The 17136-nt window shown below is 46.9% G+C and overlaps 1 protein-coding gene across 1 annotated transcript in view; it reads left to right on the forward strand.

The window, feature by feature from the left end:
- The window catches only part of gapvd1 (GTPase activating protein and VPS9 domains 1), a 21847-nt gene extending 14197 nt beyond the window's left edge, over nucleotides 1–7650 (forward strand). Inside the window, 12 exon segments of the mRNA XM_067227827.1 lie at nucleotides 533–604; nucleotides 719–846; nucleotides 1185–1300; nucleotides 1585–1697; nucleotides 2193–2332; nucleotides 2334–2353; nucleotides 2514–2701; nucleotides 2894–3107; nucleotides 3382–3454; nucleotides 3642–3839; nucleotides 4392–4736; nucleotides 4782–7650. Coding sequence (XP_067083928.1) covers nucleotides 533–604; nucleotides 719–846; nucleotides 1185–1300; nucleotides 1585–1697; nucleotides 2193–2332; nucleotides 2334–2353; nucleotides 2514–2701; nucleotides 2894–3107; nucleotides 3382–3454; nucleotides 3642–3839; nucleotides 4392–4532 — 1403 coding nt within the window. The 3' untranslated portion in view covers nucleotides 4533–4736; nucleotides 4782–7650.
- Nucleotides 7651–17136: the final 9486 nt, after the last annotated feature.

Below are 17136 nucleotides of genomic sequence, written 5' to 3' on the forward strand. Positions count from 1 at the left end.
TCATTCACACCAGCGGTCTGGGCGGACCCCTGTATTATTTTGCACTGCTCCTTACCACATTGAGACTTTGTTTGGTTTGTTCGTGGGCAGCGTTAGAATATCACCCCCCCTGTGGTGTTCCCCAGTCCTGTCCCTTGCCACCTCCCAACCCGTGCTTGGCGTCGTTCTCACCATGCCTCCCTGCCCACCGCACGGCTGTAAACACCTGTCCATCCTGGGTCCGGTCGTGATATTCTGACTCCCTTTCCTGGTACTTTGCTGCCAGTCTGTGTCCACCCATCCTGGCTTTTCCTTTTCTTTATTTTTGTGTCGCAGAAGCAGCAGCCATTTTTGCTCCGTTGTGTTTCCGAGATATGAAGCCTGTGTGTCGGTCCTAGACGATGCCGGTCGTCTGACGACGGGAAGCGTAGGCGCGTTACTAGCGTGACGCGCTGGTGTTGAGTCACGCTCGTGTTAGCGTCCACAGACAGTGAGGGGGCTCCCCTCCTCTCCCTCTTCACTCAACCCGCCCTCCTCCTCCTCTCTGCCACAGCTCCGATAGCAGCCTTCCGGAAAAGAGACAAGCAGGAGAAAGACGAGATGGGCCAGGACCGAGTCCCACAAGGTCTGCTCTGATTTATTGTCATCGCACTCAGATATGCTGAATCAGGGCGAACGGAGCGCTTCCCTGTGGCGGATTGAGGTCCGAATGAAACGTATGTGTGTGTGTGTGTGTCAGATGACTCGATGTCCAGGAACAGCTCCCAGACACAGGCAGCGGAAGACATCCTGGACAAGTACAGGAACATCAAGCGGACCAGCCCCAGTGAAGGAGCCGCCGGCGCTGCTTACGACGGGCATGGAGGTGTGTAGCCAATAACACACACACCACACCTTTTCTGTTTAACCCTTGTGTTCTCTTCGGGTCATTCTGACCCATCAGTCATTGTGAACCCACCGCCGTATTGCAACAAATTTACCGCATACAAAAACAAAGTGAAGCATTTCTTTTAACCGTTGGGCTGTCTCAGACCCCCCACATTGCAAAGTTTAAAAGAAAATTATTTGTTTTTGTATTGGGTAAAATTGGGTAAACACAACGATGGTTTGTTATGAACCTTTGGGTCATGTGACCCGAATGCAGCACAAGGGTTAAGAGCACGTCCTCTTCACGATTGTGTGTGTGTGTGTGTGTGTGTCTGTAGACTGTTTGGATGAGCTCCCCCCACGAGTCTCCCAGAGACGAGGCCCCTCAGAACTCCACAGACGACCTCCTGGACTCTGCCAGTCAGACCCAGGCCAACTCCAAGTTCTCCTTCAGGTGCTCCTGCCCTCACACAGCCTCCTCACCAGACATCCAACTCTCTCTCTTTCTCTCTGTCCCCTCTGTCCCTCTCTCCCCCTATTCCCCCTCTCTCCCCCTCTCCCCCCTCTCCCCCCCTCTCTCCCCTCTCTCTCTCTCTCCTCCGTCTCTCCCCCTCTCCCCTCTCTCTCTCTCACTCTCTCTCTCCTCCCTTTCCCCCTCTCTCTCTCTCTCTCTCTCTCTCTCTCTCTCTCTCGAAAGCAATAATGAAGTAACACTGGTTTCCCCCCCCTGTGTTGCAGTGATGCTAAGAAGAAGTTGCGTCTGGCCCTGTGCTCCGCTGACTCTGTGTCGTTTCCCATGATGGTTCCCGCCCCGACCCGCAACGGCCTGCCCGACCACACCGACCCCGAAGGTGCACTTCCCGTCCGTCCTGCCCCCTCGCGGGCACAAACACCCCTGCGTTCCGCCCCGCCCTCACAGCCTCTATCTGGGCCTCCTTTACGAGGACGGAGCCGTCCTCTGGAAGGCTCCGAGAGGCCCCTAGCCGGCCCTGTCCTGTCCTCGCCCAGGCAGGAGCAGGCTGGCAGACTGATGTGATTACAGCAGCCTCTCAGCGTGGGGCCAGTGGTGTCTGACCCTCCCTCTCTCCCTCCCTACTCTCTCTCTCTTTCTCTCTCTCCCTCCCCCCCCTCCCATCCCTCCTCTCTCTCTCTCTCCTCCCCCTCTTCTCCCTCCCTCCTCTCTTTCTCTCTCTCCCTCCCTCCTCTCTCTCCTCCCTCCCTCCTCTCTCTCTCCTCTCCCTCCCCTCCCTCCTCTCTCTCTCTCTCTCTCTCTCTCTCCTCCCCTCTTCTCCTCTCCCTCCCTCCTCTCTCTCCCTCCCCTCCCTCCTCTCTCTCCCCTCTCCCAGACAATGAGATCGTGTGCTTCCTGAAGGTCCAGCTGGCGGAGGCCATCAACCTGCAGGATAAGAACCAGATGGCCCAGATCCAGGAGACCACGCGCTGCATCAGCCGCTTCGACGCCCGCACCTGCAGGAAGCTGCTGGCGGGCCATCGCCGAGGACTACAGGTAACAGCCCCTCCCCCCCCCCCTCCCCTTCTCCCCCCCCCCCCGCTCCCGGCACAAGCCTCGGAGAAGACGCTGCTCTGTGGAGCAGCTTCTCCGAGGCCACTGAGCCTGGAGCCGGGGGTTGTGTGAGCGTGCTGTGTCTGTGGGCGGTGTGTTGCAGGAAGCGGGCCCCCTACATCGCCTACCTGACCAGGTGTCGGCAGGGCCTGCAGACGTCCCAGGCCCACCTGGAGAGGCTGCTGCAGAGGGTGCTCCGGGACAAGGAGGTGGCCAACCGCTACTTCACCACTGTGTGTGTGCGGCTGCTGCTGGAGCACATGGAGGCCAAGATGCAGGACTTCATCCAAGGTCTCCGCCCGCTAGCTCATCATCACATTACCTAGATATGGAGTAGATATTGGGTAGATATTGGGTAGATATTGAGTAGATATTGAGTAGATATTGGATAGATATTGAGTAGATATTGAGTAGATATTTAAAATTCTGTTGTAAAAGGAACATTAACGAGTAACATAATAAAGTGTGTGTGTGTGTGTCCAGCGTTCCAGGGGTGCACGGCATCGGACGACAAGACGGCGGCGGTGGAGGACTTCCTGCGCTACCTGTACGGCGCCATGGCCCACGATGCCATCTGGCAGTACGCCAGCGAGGACCAGCTCCAGGACGCCCAGATGGCCATCGAACGCAGTGTCATGAACCGCATCTTCAAACTGGCCTTCTACCCCAACCACGACGGAGACATCCTCCGGGACCAGTGAGTACCTCCTCCTCCTCACCCCCAGGCTTGGGACGACCTCCACCCCATCCCAGGCTGCCAGGTGACCCAGTTCCCTGCTCCTGGTGCCCGCGGTCTGGCCGTCGTGACAGATCGTCATGAACCATACATCAGCTGGATGTGCTGTGCTCCAGAGAGAGAGAGAGAGAGAGAGAGAGAGAGAGAGAGAGAGAGAGAGAGAGAGAGTGTGTGTGTGTGTGTGTGTGTGTGTGTGTGTGTCAGCCACTCATGACATCTCTGTATTGGGTCCCAGGCTTCTCCAGGAACACATCCAGCGCCTCTCCAAAGTGGTCACAGCCTATCACAAAGCTCTTCAGGTCCCAGAGGCAAGTCCCTGTTTGCTCTCCTAGCAGACACTCACCAGTCAGTCGTATCAGTGGAACTGATGTCATTTCCTATCGTAAGTCTGTGTAGTAACCATGTGTGTGTGGGGGTGTGTATTCCTGTGTGTGGATGCCTGTGGGTGTGTGTGTGTGTGCGGGGGTGTGTATGCCTGTGTGTGTGCGTGTGCAGGTGTACCTGAAGGAGGCTCCGTGGCCCTCCGCCCAGTCTGAGATCAGGACCATCAACGCCTACAAGACGCCCCGGGACAAGGTGCAGTGCATCCTGAGGATGTGCTCCACCATCATGAACCTGCTGAGTCTGGCCAACGAGGACTCTGTGCCCGGGGCCGATGACTTTGTCCCTGTGCTCGTCTTCGTCCTCATCAGGGTAAGCCTCCCCTGACTGACGGCTCCCTCAGCCAATAGCATTAGGGATGGGTGGCGCTTGGAATTTAAAAATCCATCCCTTTTGGATTGGATGAAAGCGTTTGCTAAAGGAGCATGCTTGTATTTACGTTGAGCTACAGCGTTGTTAAGGTTTGGGTTGGGGTGAAGACCATGTAGAGTGATCTGACTGCAGCTAAACCTGACTGCAGCTAAACCTGACACGTCTGGAAATGTTTAAAAAAAACTATATTATTTTATTTTTATTTTTACATAATGGTATCTTTCAAGGTTCAAAATGAATGCTGAGGGTGTATTCTCAGTGTAGATGTCTGAATGGTAAATGCTCTGTAATATAAAGATCTTGCTGCGTGATAACCCGTATGGACATATTTACATAGACCATGCATTATACATGGCACTGTGTGTGGTTCTCCCTGGTTAATGTGGGCCCCATCTCTCCCTCCCCCCCACCTCTCCCCCACCTCTCCCCCACCTCTCCCCCATCTCTCCCCCATCTCTCCCCCACCTCTCCCCCATCTCTCCCCCCCTCCAGGCAAACCCGCCCTGCCTGCTGTCCACCATTCAGTACATCAATAATTTCTATGCCAGCCGTCTTAGCGGGGAGGAGTGCTATTGGTGGATGCAGTTCACCGCAGCGGTGGAATTCATTAAGACCATCGACGATCGCAAGTGAAGCAGAACAGCCACCTGTATGGGCAGACTGAGGGGAAGGAGCCGGTAGACTGGGACTCTGCCCAGCCAACTGCTCTCTCTCTCTCTCTGCCCAGCCCCCTCTACCGCACTCTCTGTTTGTATAGCTGTACATAGTCAGAGAAATTGAAAGATAACAAAGTATATATGATCACTGTAGGGCCTACGTGTGGAACCTTGTTTAACGGTGGGGGGGGGTGGGGGGGAGGGGGGAAAGAGGGGGGGGGGGGAGAGGGGGGGGGGGGGAGAACTGTTTTGGAAAAAGGGGGCGAATGTTAACTTGGAACGTAAATCGATTCGTGTTCTTTCATTTAATCTTTTTTGTCTCCTTCGTCACGGTGCGGTGTTGGGATCTGTGTTTGAAATTTTATATCTAAAACTGAAATTCTTAGTGTTTAATTGACAGATAAATAAATGAACCCGATGAAAAAGGGACCATGCTCTCTTGAGACGATCGCCGGTTTGTGAGTGGGAAGGGCCTCCTTGGTTTAATCGTGCAATCTTTCCTCTTGAATATTCTTTCGACTATTAATTGTACTCTTCAAATGCAGCCCCGTGAATCAGATGACTGATGAATACCGGGAGATCAGTCCACATTTATTACACGAATGTCTCCTTTTCAAGCTAGCATAAATAGTTGGGCAGCGTTGTCTTAAATTGTCAGTCAGTTGATCCTTTTCCTAAATACTTCATCAGTGGCAGTTTGGAAATAAGGGCCCACATATTTATGTGAAATACAAATGTATTTATATTTCTTTCGTTCTATTTAAAAACGTCGCTTTATTTTATTGTACAAAAAAAGACATCTCTTTTTCATGCCCATTTTGGAGATTTGAGCTGGTGGTGAGTTTGGCGTATCTGAGGTATCTTACTGCGTGTAGATGAGGGGGAGAGGGGCTTCCCGTTCAGTCTGAGCCAGCCTGGATACACAGTCACCACCAGCCCCACTCCTGCACTGGCAGAACTGCTGGCGTTTTGGAAATTACTCAAAATTAGTGCCTTTAGGAGGGGCGCTTTAGATCTGCTGTTTTTTTTTTTTTTTCTTTCGAAGGTGATTTGTGCCCCTAGTTTGGTGTAGGTGTACCCCCCCCTTCATGGCCAATGTGACTGATCTGCCCTCGTGCAGGCTTCACAACACCACTGATTGTCTTTCCCTTAAATGCACTTGTGTCCAGTCTGGAACCATCAGTCCCTTCAGTATAGTGATCTTACCTAAAAGTTCAGACCAATATGACCAAGCTCAGACCGAGGCTGGTCATGTGTGTCTCTCTCCCATTGGCTGTAGTAGTGGATCACTGTGGGCGGGGCATCAGAATCCCTCATAGATATACAGGTGGATGCCTCTCTTTACCGCAGACTGATATGTACAGTAACGGCCGATTGAAAGGCTGTAGGGATTTTCTGGCTGTTGGTTTAGCTAGCCTTATTAGCCTTGGCTAATGAACAAAGTTTCTGATGCTGATTGATACTGAGATACTGCACGTATCGGCATAGCCAAAACAGTGATTGAATTAGCTCTGACCTACCTCCTCACAAGCTCCAGAAAGGGACTCTCGCAATTATTACACTTGTATTCATTATTTTATAGTTACGTTTTAGAGGACAGGGACATTTTTATTTCCATGCTGCTCTTTCACTTCTACTGCAAGCATGTTTATTGACACTTAATAGAGCTTAAGTCACCAAAAATCAGTTGACATTGATGTTGCAGCTCAATTACCAGGTTCAGGCCGACTTCCCCCTCTGAGTGTCTGTTAGCTACGTGCCATGTGACTTTAGTTTTCTATCTTCTCATTGGTCGACGTGAAATGAAAACAGCACAACTCGATAAATGAATAGCAAACAAGCAACACTATTTGACTTGATACTGACCACCAGATAAAAGTGTGTGTGTGTGTGTGTGTATGAAAGACAAAGTGGGTGAGTAAGAGTGTGTGTGTGTGTGTGTGTGTGTGAGGAACGTGTATTATGAGAATATAAATCCACTCATTGCAAGTGTTGTGTTTTCCCGTGTTATGGTGTAGTTGACTAAAGTGCTCATCTGTTCAGACAGAAACCAACAGCACTGGTTAGAATCTGTTTGGCCAGTTCTGAAAGTTGAAAAAAAAAAAACTACAACAATTCAATGTCTTCGTCAGTCTGTCCACATTGTCTTCTCCTTTCTAGGACTCTCAAGCTTCTTTTTGCACAAAGTCAGTGGCGTTTTTTCCCCGAATTTGACATGCACCTGACATTTAAAAAAATGCTGACATTTGGACACTTTGCATGAATGGTAACACTTTCCTGGTCTCTATCCATTATGCTCACGGAAATGCTCGGACAGTAAAATACGATTTCCAGTTGAAGTAAAGTACTTCATTATTATCATCATTATTATTCAACATTATTATTTCCAGATAATGATGTTGCAGGTTAGGCTTCAGGCCTAACTGTTACACCTGTCTTCTAACATCAATGACATCAACACCTTTAGGAGCAATCTTGAAAATGTGTGACAAGTTAGTGTTCTATTCCCATAACCTGACATGCTCCAGGTTTCACCAACAAATGTGTGAACATACTATCAACCGTTTTTGATTACGTTTCTGCGAGATAGATGCTACTGTCTAACTAGTCTGAATATAACTCCACGTGTTGATAGATCACGAAAATACAGATTGTGTTCCAAATATGTGTGATGTCACCTTAGGTGACGTATAACAATATGGACCTGGCTTGTTGCATTGTACCCTTACATATCAGTAACATGAAATGATTTCCAACTGGACTTGTCTCTGTTCAGACTCTGGGGCAGCAACTTTGGATGTGGCAAGAACAAGTTTAACATTGCTGACGAACTGTATGCAAACCAGTAACAGCCTGCTGTATTACTGGATATATAGATACGGACTACGCAATGTGTTCTTGAAAGCTTTACAATTCTCCTTGTGCTCTGCTCCCTGTACAAAGTAGGCATAACGAGCAGAAAAAAAAAAAATCTGTTTTACATTTGTAAGCTTGCACAATTACGAAATATGCGGGGAAGGCGTCTTGTCTTTACTGTGATTAATGCATTGTATAATTCTTTAAAAACAATAAAAGAACCAGAAGTTTTTCCTGTGGTTCCGTGGGTGGTTCTCTGTGTCTGGGCAGTACCAGGAGGTACCAGGAGGTGTGGTTGAGTGGCATGGAGCATGGCTGGGATTGAAGACAGCCAGGCTGTACTTGAAGGTCCTTATTGTTTCAGCACTGCTTCTTATATGGGGTTGTATGAATGTAATCGCCATGGGATATAATGTTCAGATTGAATATGTAGAAACCCATGGTTTCGAGTCAAGCTGCACAATAGATGAACCTGACCAAATTTATGCATGGAACATAACCGTCAAGGAGAGCATCACAGCAAGATTTTTTCCAATCTCCGTGCCAATAGTAGCAACCTCTCACTGAACATTTAATTACTGCTGACAAGAGTAGGAGGCATTCATAATTGGAGAATTTTCCCAATCTAGAATCTCTCCTCACTTCACCCCTGTCTTTCTGTAATAGGAATCATCTCTTTCAGAAACTGCTTGGTGGGGTGCCTGCGTCGCTTGATGATATTTCCTATTGTTCATTTAAATTCAAATTTTGAAGCTAATTAGTTGTTTTAATGAGCACACAGACATTGACCTGGTTATTTTGTTTACGAAGCACTAGTTCATTTGAGATAGTTCCAATCCTGAAAAAGATTGAACACCCCTTTAAACTATAATGACCTCATCTACAGTTTGGGTTTAAAGGGATTTTCTTATTGCAATTTTTTACACAAAACATGTTTTAATGGTTGAGGTACCAAATGGAGAAAAATTGGACTAAGCTCCCCTGACGCAACTGTGTTTCATATTGTCAGATTGTTGCACGAGCGTATCAACAGCCGCTGGCCAGGCCCAGATGGCTGTAGAACAACAGATGATCAGTCCAGCGGGGCTTGTGCATGACTTCACACTTAGTCCGCACCAAGCACTCCGGAGGAACCACGGTGGACCGCTCTCATCTCCACCGGCAACCCAAGACGGCTTAGACAGTAGAATGTCAGTTACATTGTGCAAAGTGTCTCTGTCCCTAGATACTTTCTCCTTATTTAATTTCTTGAGGTAATTAAAACACATTTACATCTTTCTCTCTCAAAAAACAGAAGGGAAAAAAAAGCCTGATTCAAACACTCATATTGTTCCACCTATTGTTCAGTCATCACTAATTTGCACAATTGCATTACATATTACATACAGAACCCGCCTGCTCTTGTAGAATGGAAGACGTGTTTAGCCTATAGCAACTTTTCTTTCTCCCAAAATGACTTTATATCATGTCAAACTCACGCTAATGGAAAGTGTCATAGCAATCTTACGGCACTGCCACGGGTGCTGCAGTATGTACACACTGTAGCCTACTGTATAACCGTGCGCGTGTAGGCCAGTGGATTGTATGGCCTCTCGCTGTTCTCCTGCAGATGGCAGACGCACCATTCCCCACGACGGTCTCGTGAGCTGAGCGGAGACAAAGAACTCCAGGGGACACGAGCAACGCAATCACGTTCAAATCAATCCTAACAGACTGTAACAGTAATGGTGTTATAATAATATGGAATAAATATACGGTAGGTCGTTACATGTATATTTATATGATACTGTAAAATTATCATGGTTATCATTTTATCATTACTTTTTATCATTGCTATTATTGTTTTTGTGAAATTCAAGAGTTCAATATATTGATAAAATGTACATTTAAGAAATAGGTGGCCTTGATAGTCGCGTTGTTATTTCACTTTGTTACCTATCATTTTGGAATGTACTCAATGGCTACAATTTTACAATAATGGAATAAACTCATGTTGAATACAATGTAGATGTATAACCAAGATAGGCTTACTGTATTTAGGTGGGCCTTAAAATAGCACGTGACGGGTTTCATTCAATTTGTAGGCTATGTGGTAAATAAGGTTGTATGCAAAAATGTATGATTGTACGCACCTTTCTTTAGCAAATGATAGGCCTAATTGTCGAAATATGTTTTTATTGTCTACATATTTTTGTGTGTTCGCACGTGTTTGCTGTGAATGTGATGTTGAAACGTAAAAACTTAAATCTCTGATACCATGCGGAATGTGAGAAGTGTTCGGATGCTGATTGTGAGAACCGTTCACTGAGGGGGGAAACAAACAGCACAAGGCAGCAACACGTCAATTAAATTAAAGGAGGAGGCTAAATGAACAAAATGTCAAATACACATATTAAAACCTAAATGAAATAGCCTCGAGGATGCAAGGAGACGAGCAGATTAGAACTCTGGAGGATTCAAAGTCTCTCAGCCTGAGGTGATAAGAGATTAAATAATGAAACTGGTCTTGCTCTCTCTCTCTCCCCCCCCTCCCGCCCCGCCCCTCCCTCTACAATGATTCCTGCTCCAACAACAGAGACCAGAGTGATGGAATGAGAAACATGATGGAGACCTTCGATGGAGTAGCCCAGTCCGAAGTCAATACACTTCAAGAGGAACCTCAAGGATGTGGGTAAACAAAAACACAGAAAGGCTATTACTTGCTTTAATAAAGCTCTTAGCTAGCAAAGTATGTAAATCATGTTTTAACACCAAGTAGCTGTGGCTAGGATATGGACAATTGAATTGTGTTATTTTTTCTCCATATGTCCCGTTATTGTTAATCACAAATAGTTTTAATAAGCATTGGTGTCAATTACGTCTGTTCTTCTGTGGTTACTGTGCCTTCGTAAAATTGGACTTATATCATTAGAATCTGTAATCACCTGCGGGTGGAAGAGTGGGTGGTGACGTTAAATTGAACGACGGAAATGGAAATATAACAAGAATTAGATGCACTTAGCCATCAGATGCTAATGGCAACAATCAACAGGCAATTACCTGGTGCACTTCAGAACCTTGACAAGTACAGGTGCACAACTCCCTAATTTCTCTTTCACACATTAATATAGCATTTCCATAATTGGCAACAATGAGCCACTTCTATCAGTGTGCATGCACTTACCCTTGCTTTCACAATTAAGCGACATTGTTCAGGAGGCGTGTATTCCAGAGACGAAATGACAAATCCCTGGGGAGTAAAGTTGAAATGCCTTCTCTTGTACTCTACCCTACTATTCACTGAGATGTTTCCACTTGAATAAAAAGGATATTTCTCAGATTTTTTTTTTTTTGTCACAATGTATACATTTGTTCGTCAAGAAACAAGACAAGCCAACACTCGTGTTATGCAGTTGTATGGATGATTTTGCCCTCAAAGTCATGCAGACACAGCTCATCCCTTCGTCCATGTGCTAGCCTTTAAGAGTGAGTAGTTGTTCTGAAAACTCACACCATTATGAAGGAGATATCAGGGGTCAAAGGAATGAATGAGATCCTGTTTATTATATTAGGGGAGTCAGGTGGCTGAGCGGTTAGGGAATCGGGCTAGTAATCAGAAGGTTGCCGGTTCGATTCCAGGCTGTGGAGAATGACGTTGTGTCCTTGGGCAAGGCACTTCACCCTACTTGCCTCAGGGGGAATGTCCCTGTACTTACTGTAAGTCGCTCTGGATAAGAGCGTCTGCTAAATGACTAAAAATAAATAAATAAATAAAAAAATATATTATATTAGACAGAACTTTATGAATCCCCGGAGGGATACTCAGCCATTAAAATCAGTGATCTTGGAATCAGAGTGAGAACATAATGATTGTGATCCGCGATCTGTCAGTGTGAATATCAGGAATCCCCTCTCGACCTGTGGATCAGGCCGGACATCTATGATACCCTGAGACACTGCACACTCCACCAGCAGCACATGACCAACGCTTCCCGGTTGTCAACAGCATCCTTTGTTCCGGGACAGTAATGCCTGGCTCTCAGGACCCGGTGAAGGCTGGCTGGGAACACGCCTAATCTGGAAGTGAGCTGTCCTGTCCTCGACGCCAAGACATCATGTCACGTCTTCATCTTGTGAGAGTTCCAGCAACACCTCGGGAGGGATTGAGCTGTCATTGTTGAGAGACTGTAAAGATAAGTGCATCCTCAGATAACGCGCCACTCCCCTTAGGCACCTGTGAAAAATAGCGTTGTTGTGGCAATACAAAGATACTAATAAAGATGCAGATGAAAGGGATAGAAAAAACCCAGTACGTCTCACTGTTCGGTGTTGAAATAGTTTGAGAGACTCAAAAGGTCAAAAATGAACGAATAAATAACGACGTTGTCCTCAAGTGGCTCAGAGTAGTAGAAAATAATCACTGGGCTGATCTCTGAAAAAGCTTAAGAAGTGGAGATAGTCACTATTTATCCTCAAACAGTATTTGTGTAACTATTCTCTCTACACATTTTACACAAGATAGAAGATTGTACAATGAAGTAATCTGTGTAATCCCCATGTGTATGTAAACACAGGGATAGGCTGTTTACACAGAGATGGTTTAGATGTCCAGAAGGGAGGAGCTGGACTGGATGTCTTCATGTGATACAGTGTTTTCTATTAGAGGAAAACTAAACTCAGCTTCTTTATGAGACTCCAGAATCCTGCTTTCTAATCCACTGCATTCACCTCTCTGGATGCCCTAGTTCTCATCCTCCCTCTCTGTATTTCCCAGCATGCCTCTGGCTGCTTGACTTGTACAAAACTTTTCTGCTGTGCTAGTCCGGCTGCCGAACCATGTCTTGAAAGGATTTCCTGGTTTGTGTGTCATCCAGTCTGCAGTAGAGTGGAGTTAGCTGAAGGAGGAGCAAACAGAGAGACCTGGTGCTGGCTGGTCATCGCCAGCTCTCCTGGAAGTCCTCCTGGTTCCTCCTGCATGACCTCTCTCGCCCAGCAGGGCTGCTGCTTTGACCTAAGCCCACACCAGAACCTCCAGGGCTCATCCTAGCCTTCACAGCACAGGCCTTGACCTTGACAATCAGCTGTCCTTCTACACACACAGGTAACCTCCAATTCCCTCTACAAGACACAACACAAAACCACATCTTCACAGCCCTTTCAGTATGGTGTGACACTATTTTGTTTTGTGTTTTTGTCACCTAAGCCACAATCCAACACATTGAAATCAGTCGTAAAAAAAAGCGGCCAGAAATAACTGTCTTTTCAATAACCGTGATGTATTATGAATCTCAGTGTACTCCTACTGCCTCCATGGCGACACAGTGCATCCTTCGATGTCATTTCCTTGCGGTAAATGTTACCACGGGACTGCGAAAGGAAGTGAAGCCAGTGTGAGAGAGAAGCACCAATGCCTCTTGCCACTAACTGTGATTTGGCTTTGTAACAGTCCACTAAACACTAGGCTGGGGGATCTCTGAGTGGAGTGCTTATCTGAATGACAAGACTGGGGGGGTGGGGGCGTAGGGGAGGGAGGGGGTGTTATTGGTTCATGGACGTTGTTCCCTGTCTCTCCGTAGGAGACAAAGGCCCAAGGTGTCCATGAACCCACCAAAGAACGCAGGCTGTGCTATACAACACAACCGTGAACATGTATTTATAATCAATAATTATGAACGAAATCTGATTATAGACTCATCTTAAATATTGCTAAAATAGTAGATGACGTTAATAAATCCATTCTGTGTTATATTATGGGATGTTGAAACATCAACTGCATTTGTCCTTGCTTTAGCAATTCTCATCAATCTGTTTGGAAAGCATGTCAATAAAGCAACCTTATGGAAAAATGGCAATTAAGCATTCATTTGCTCCGGGTGTGTTTAGTGTTGTCAGAGGTCGCGTGCGTGTGTGTGTGTGTTTCCGTTGTCTTTACTGCTTGACCTCAGCCACGTTCGACGGCGGGCACGCCACAGAAGCAGCTCTCTGCGCGGCGCCGCGGCGCACCTCTCTCACTCCATCAACCTCCTCTGCTTACCCACACAGGAATCCACAATGCTGTATATTAATTAAGCGGGTTTCACAAATGATAATAATAACAATAAAGATCCCCCGTCCCTCCAGTGTTCCACCTTCCTCTGTCACAGTACATTAGGGGAAGAGGGGAGTGGGTGTGGAGCAGAGACGAGCCTTCTTCTCTCCAGAAGGGAGCGTCCCCGATGCTACGCGGTGCAGCCTAAACTGATAAATTGCAGATTAAATGACGGCCACACTCCACTTCATCCTCCACCCAACACCCCCCCCCCCTTTCCCCCTCCCTCCGCCCCCTTAATTTCACACGTTCCTGCTATTCGCTGCCTTCTTGGCCTGTCAATTCTGCCTAATCGTGAAATGCACTAAAACACGAGGCCCTGACAGTGCCAGATCAAGAATGATGAACATCTTTCCGAGGGGTGAAAAAAAAGAAAAAAACTCCTGCTCCCAACTCTGCTAAAAGACTCGCATCACTTATGCAGAAATCAGTGGCGTGCCAGCATCCAGGAATTATGCCCGCTGACAGGAGATGCATGAGGTTCCTTTTGTGAGTCTGGAGCAGCCTTGACAAGTTACGGTTAACTGTGGCGAGGGTGACCCCGAACACAAAAGCACACAGCGCTTTATTAATGAGGAAGCACTCGTGTCAATAATCCTGGCTTTTGGGTCGAGTCCAAAGACATGCATCTTGCCCACAGAGCAATGCCCATCTCCCACGGCGTTCAAATCAGCTTCACCATGCAGTATTTATCATGTAGTTCTAGGATATCATGATCCCAAACCCCATTAGTTTTTTCTGGGCTTTGTTGTACCTGCGATATAGTTGATGGTCATCGATATATATTCTCCTTGTTTATTTGTCTGCTTTCCCCCCCCAAAAAAAATGAGTGAGAAAATAAGTGATTAAAAATCTAACAAGGCTGTGGATGTTTACTCTAGAAAACATATATCATGTACATTCAAATTCCACCCACTGAATAAATTAGAGAGATGTGCTTTTCCATGTACATTTACTCAATACTAAGAAAGAGAGGGTGGGGGGTGCAGTGAAATATCCCAGATTATGCATAATTTTGTATTGCAGCCCTCAAATCGACATCAAGCTCCTGCCATATTGCCTGGTCATTAAACGCTGAAATAATGGCAAGCTCACAGCTTCTCTGTCCTAATTGCCCCTTCTGTAAAATTCCATTCTCAAGACAATAATGACGTAGCATGGCTGTGGCTTGTGTCTGCCTATTAATAGGATGGCGTTTCTAACTGAGCAGGACAATTCCCCTGCAGTTTAATTTCTCTAGACTGTCTTCCCTCAGTCTCTCTCTGTTCTTTGTTCACATGTTCCTCCAGATGCCTGAGAGATTGGCAGACCACTGAACGTGTTGAAACTATCTGGAGAAACTCTCTGGAGAAACCTGGGATTTCTGCATGTCTCTGCTCATGTAAATATGAAGGAATATCAAAGAGAGAGAAAAAACCTCATTAATGAAAAAAGTTGGGTCTCCAGTCAGCCTGGTGTTTGGAGGCAGCATTTGAAGAGTGCGCCTCGTCTCACGAAATCCAAGCTCCTTGCTTTATTACGATCCTGCACCCGAGGCACTGTTTACATTTCAAAGGGCGGTCTATGTACATGGGCCTATTTCACACATGTCCTGTGGTGAGGGGCTGGAAAAAGAGTTCATACTTTGGGATGTCTGAAGAACTCAACTGCATCCTCATATGGAGCCAGATCATCTTTCACACCTCGCCCAAACTGCAAACCAGAAACATCTCAAAATTAATTGAATTAAATGAAAACCCTTGATAGTTCAGTATTCTCTGGTCCATGTTCTTAAAGCAACTCACCCATGGCATACTGACGTGAGTCTAACGTCGGGTATTTGCTTGTATTTGAGTCTTGTATCACGGACAGGAGAGCAGAGTGAGCTGAGAGAGAAGGTCGCTGTGAAGACACCCTGGAAGTGCTCACCTGCTGGCCTCAGGGGCCTCCAGGGCCTCCTGGCCTCTCTGCTGGCCTCAGGGGCCTCCAGGGCCTCCTGGCCTCTCTGCTGGCCTCAGGGGCCTCCAGGGCCTCCTGGCCTCTCTGCTGGCCTCAGGGGCCTCCAGGGCCTCCTGGCCTCTCTGCTGGCCTCAGGGGCCTCCAGGGCCTCCTGGCCTCTCTGCTGGCCTCAGGTTGCCTCCAGGGCCTCCTGGCCTCTCTGCTGGCCTCAGGTTGCCTCAAGGGCCTCCTGGCCTCTCTGCTGGACACTCCAGGGGCCAGCCTCCCTCAGCCTCTCTCAGCCTCCCTCACGTTCACGGCCGTCTCCGCCCTCCTCTCCCTCAGACGCTTCTCAGCGCTCCAACTCCACACCCCTTAAAAGCTGAAATTAATATAGAGAACGACGATGCTCATTTATAATTGCTTCATTACGCCGTCGTGTTCTCCTGACAATAGTGGCGTTTGCGTGTGTATTTCTAATGACGATTATCCTTCCTTCTTTCTTTCTTCTTTTTTTTTGCTCGTTATCAAGGACTTCAGGTAATTGTGGAGAAAATAATGACTGCCTGCCTGGTTTGCATGTCTCTTATGGATTCCACATCATCACAGTCTGGGTACGATCAGGTCTCTTATCAGGAAGGCTGTTCTGTTTTAAAGCCTTCTCTACTTACAGGGCTAGTCATTAGAGAGGCCCCATGACTCAGTTTCCTGTAATGAGCTACTTGTGTCAGTGTTTACCTTTTGACAGATTACCGGTAGCTTCTACACAATTATCGAAGCAAATGTGGTCATGCTCTAAACGTACTTCATTCTAGCATTAATTGTAATTTTTTAAATAATTTTTATTGGGGGTCCATTTAGTCAATCCAATACCTGATTCCGCTTCCATTTTTGTATACCTGCATGTCCCAGTGGAGCTTTCATACCAAGACTCTTTGCAACCAAAGATGAGCACAGTGAAAATTAACATTCATCCCCAGATCATTCCTTTTGGGAATAACAAACAGAAAATACTTAGTGTGATTTGTCTGCTCAAAGTCTCTGATAATTCTCATTGTGCTGTGCACTGATGATGATAACATTACCAATAATGCCTTCTTTATAGTGTGATTTGATTCCATTGTGAGAAGATTAAAAACCTGCCGTTGAGGATTTGCTGTTCCTGTTTCATGCAACATTGGAGAATATGGATAATGACATTATAATAATTAAAGAATATTACAAACAGAGAGAGCTGTGCTATTTGCAACTGCACATAATGGTGACCACCACTGTTATTTCTATTTGAAAAATCCATTCAAGTGTGAAACAATAATAAGCCCCAGGGAACGGCAATGTCATTTTGTATTCTTCTGTATTAAAAGAGAAAAAATACTCAACTTCCCCCCCCCTCCCTCCCTCCTTCTTCCTCTCTTCCACTCTCTCTCTCTCTCTCCTTCTCTCTCTCTCCCATTCTCTCCCTCGCGCTCTCTCCTCCCCCCTCTCTTCCTCCTTCGGTTTTAATTCTGCTGCTGCAGCATCACCACACTTGCTGTCTGAAACCTCAGAGGCAGACTTAATTAGTTGCTAAGAGAAACCTGCCAGTAGAGAGGATCTGGGAGAGCAGAGCAGATTTTAGTTTGCTCTGAACTTTGCTAATTATCAGGTAGTCTGTAATTCCCCCCCCTTCCCCCCCCCTTCCCCCCCCCCTTCCCCCCCTGCCCCCCCCCGCTCCCTGGAGGCCCGTGACAGAGCACAGCGT

This window comes from Osmerus mordax, chromosome 24 (genome assembly GCF_038355195.1).
Source record: "Osmerus mordax isolate fOsmMor3 chromosome 24, fOsmMor3.pri, whole genome shotgun sequence".
NCBI classification, from domain to species: Eukaryota; Metazoa; Chordata; class Actinopteri; order Osmeriformes; family Osmeridae; genus Osmerus; species Osmerus mordax.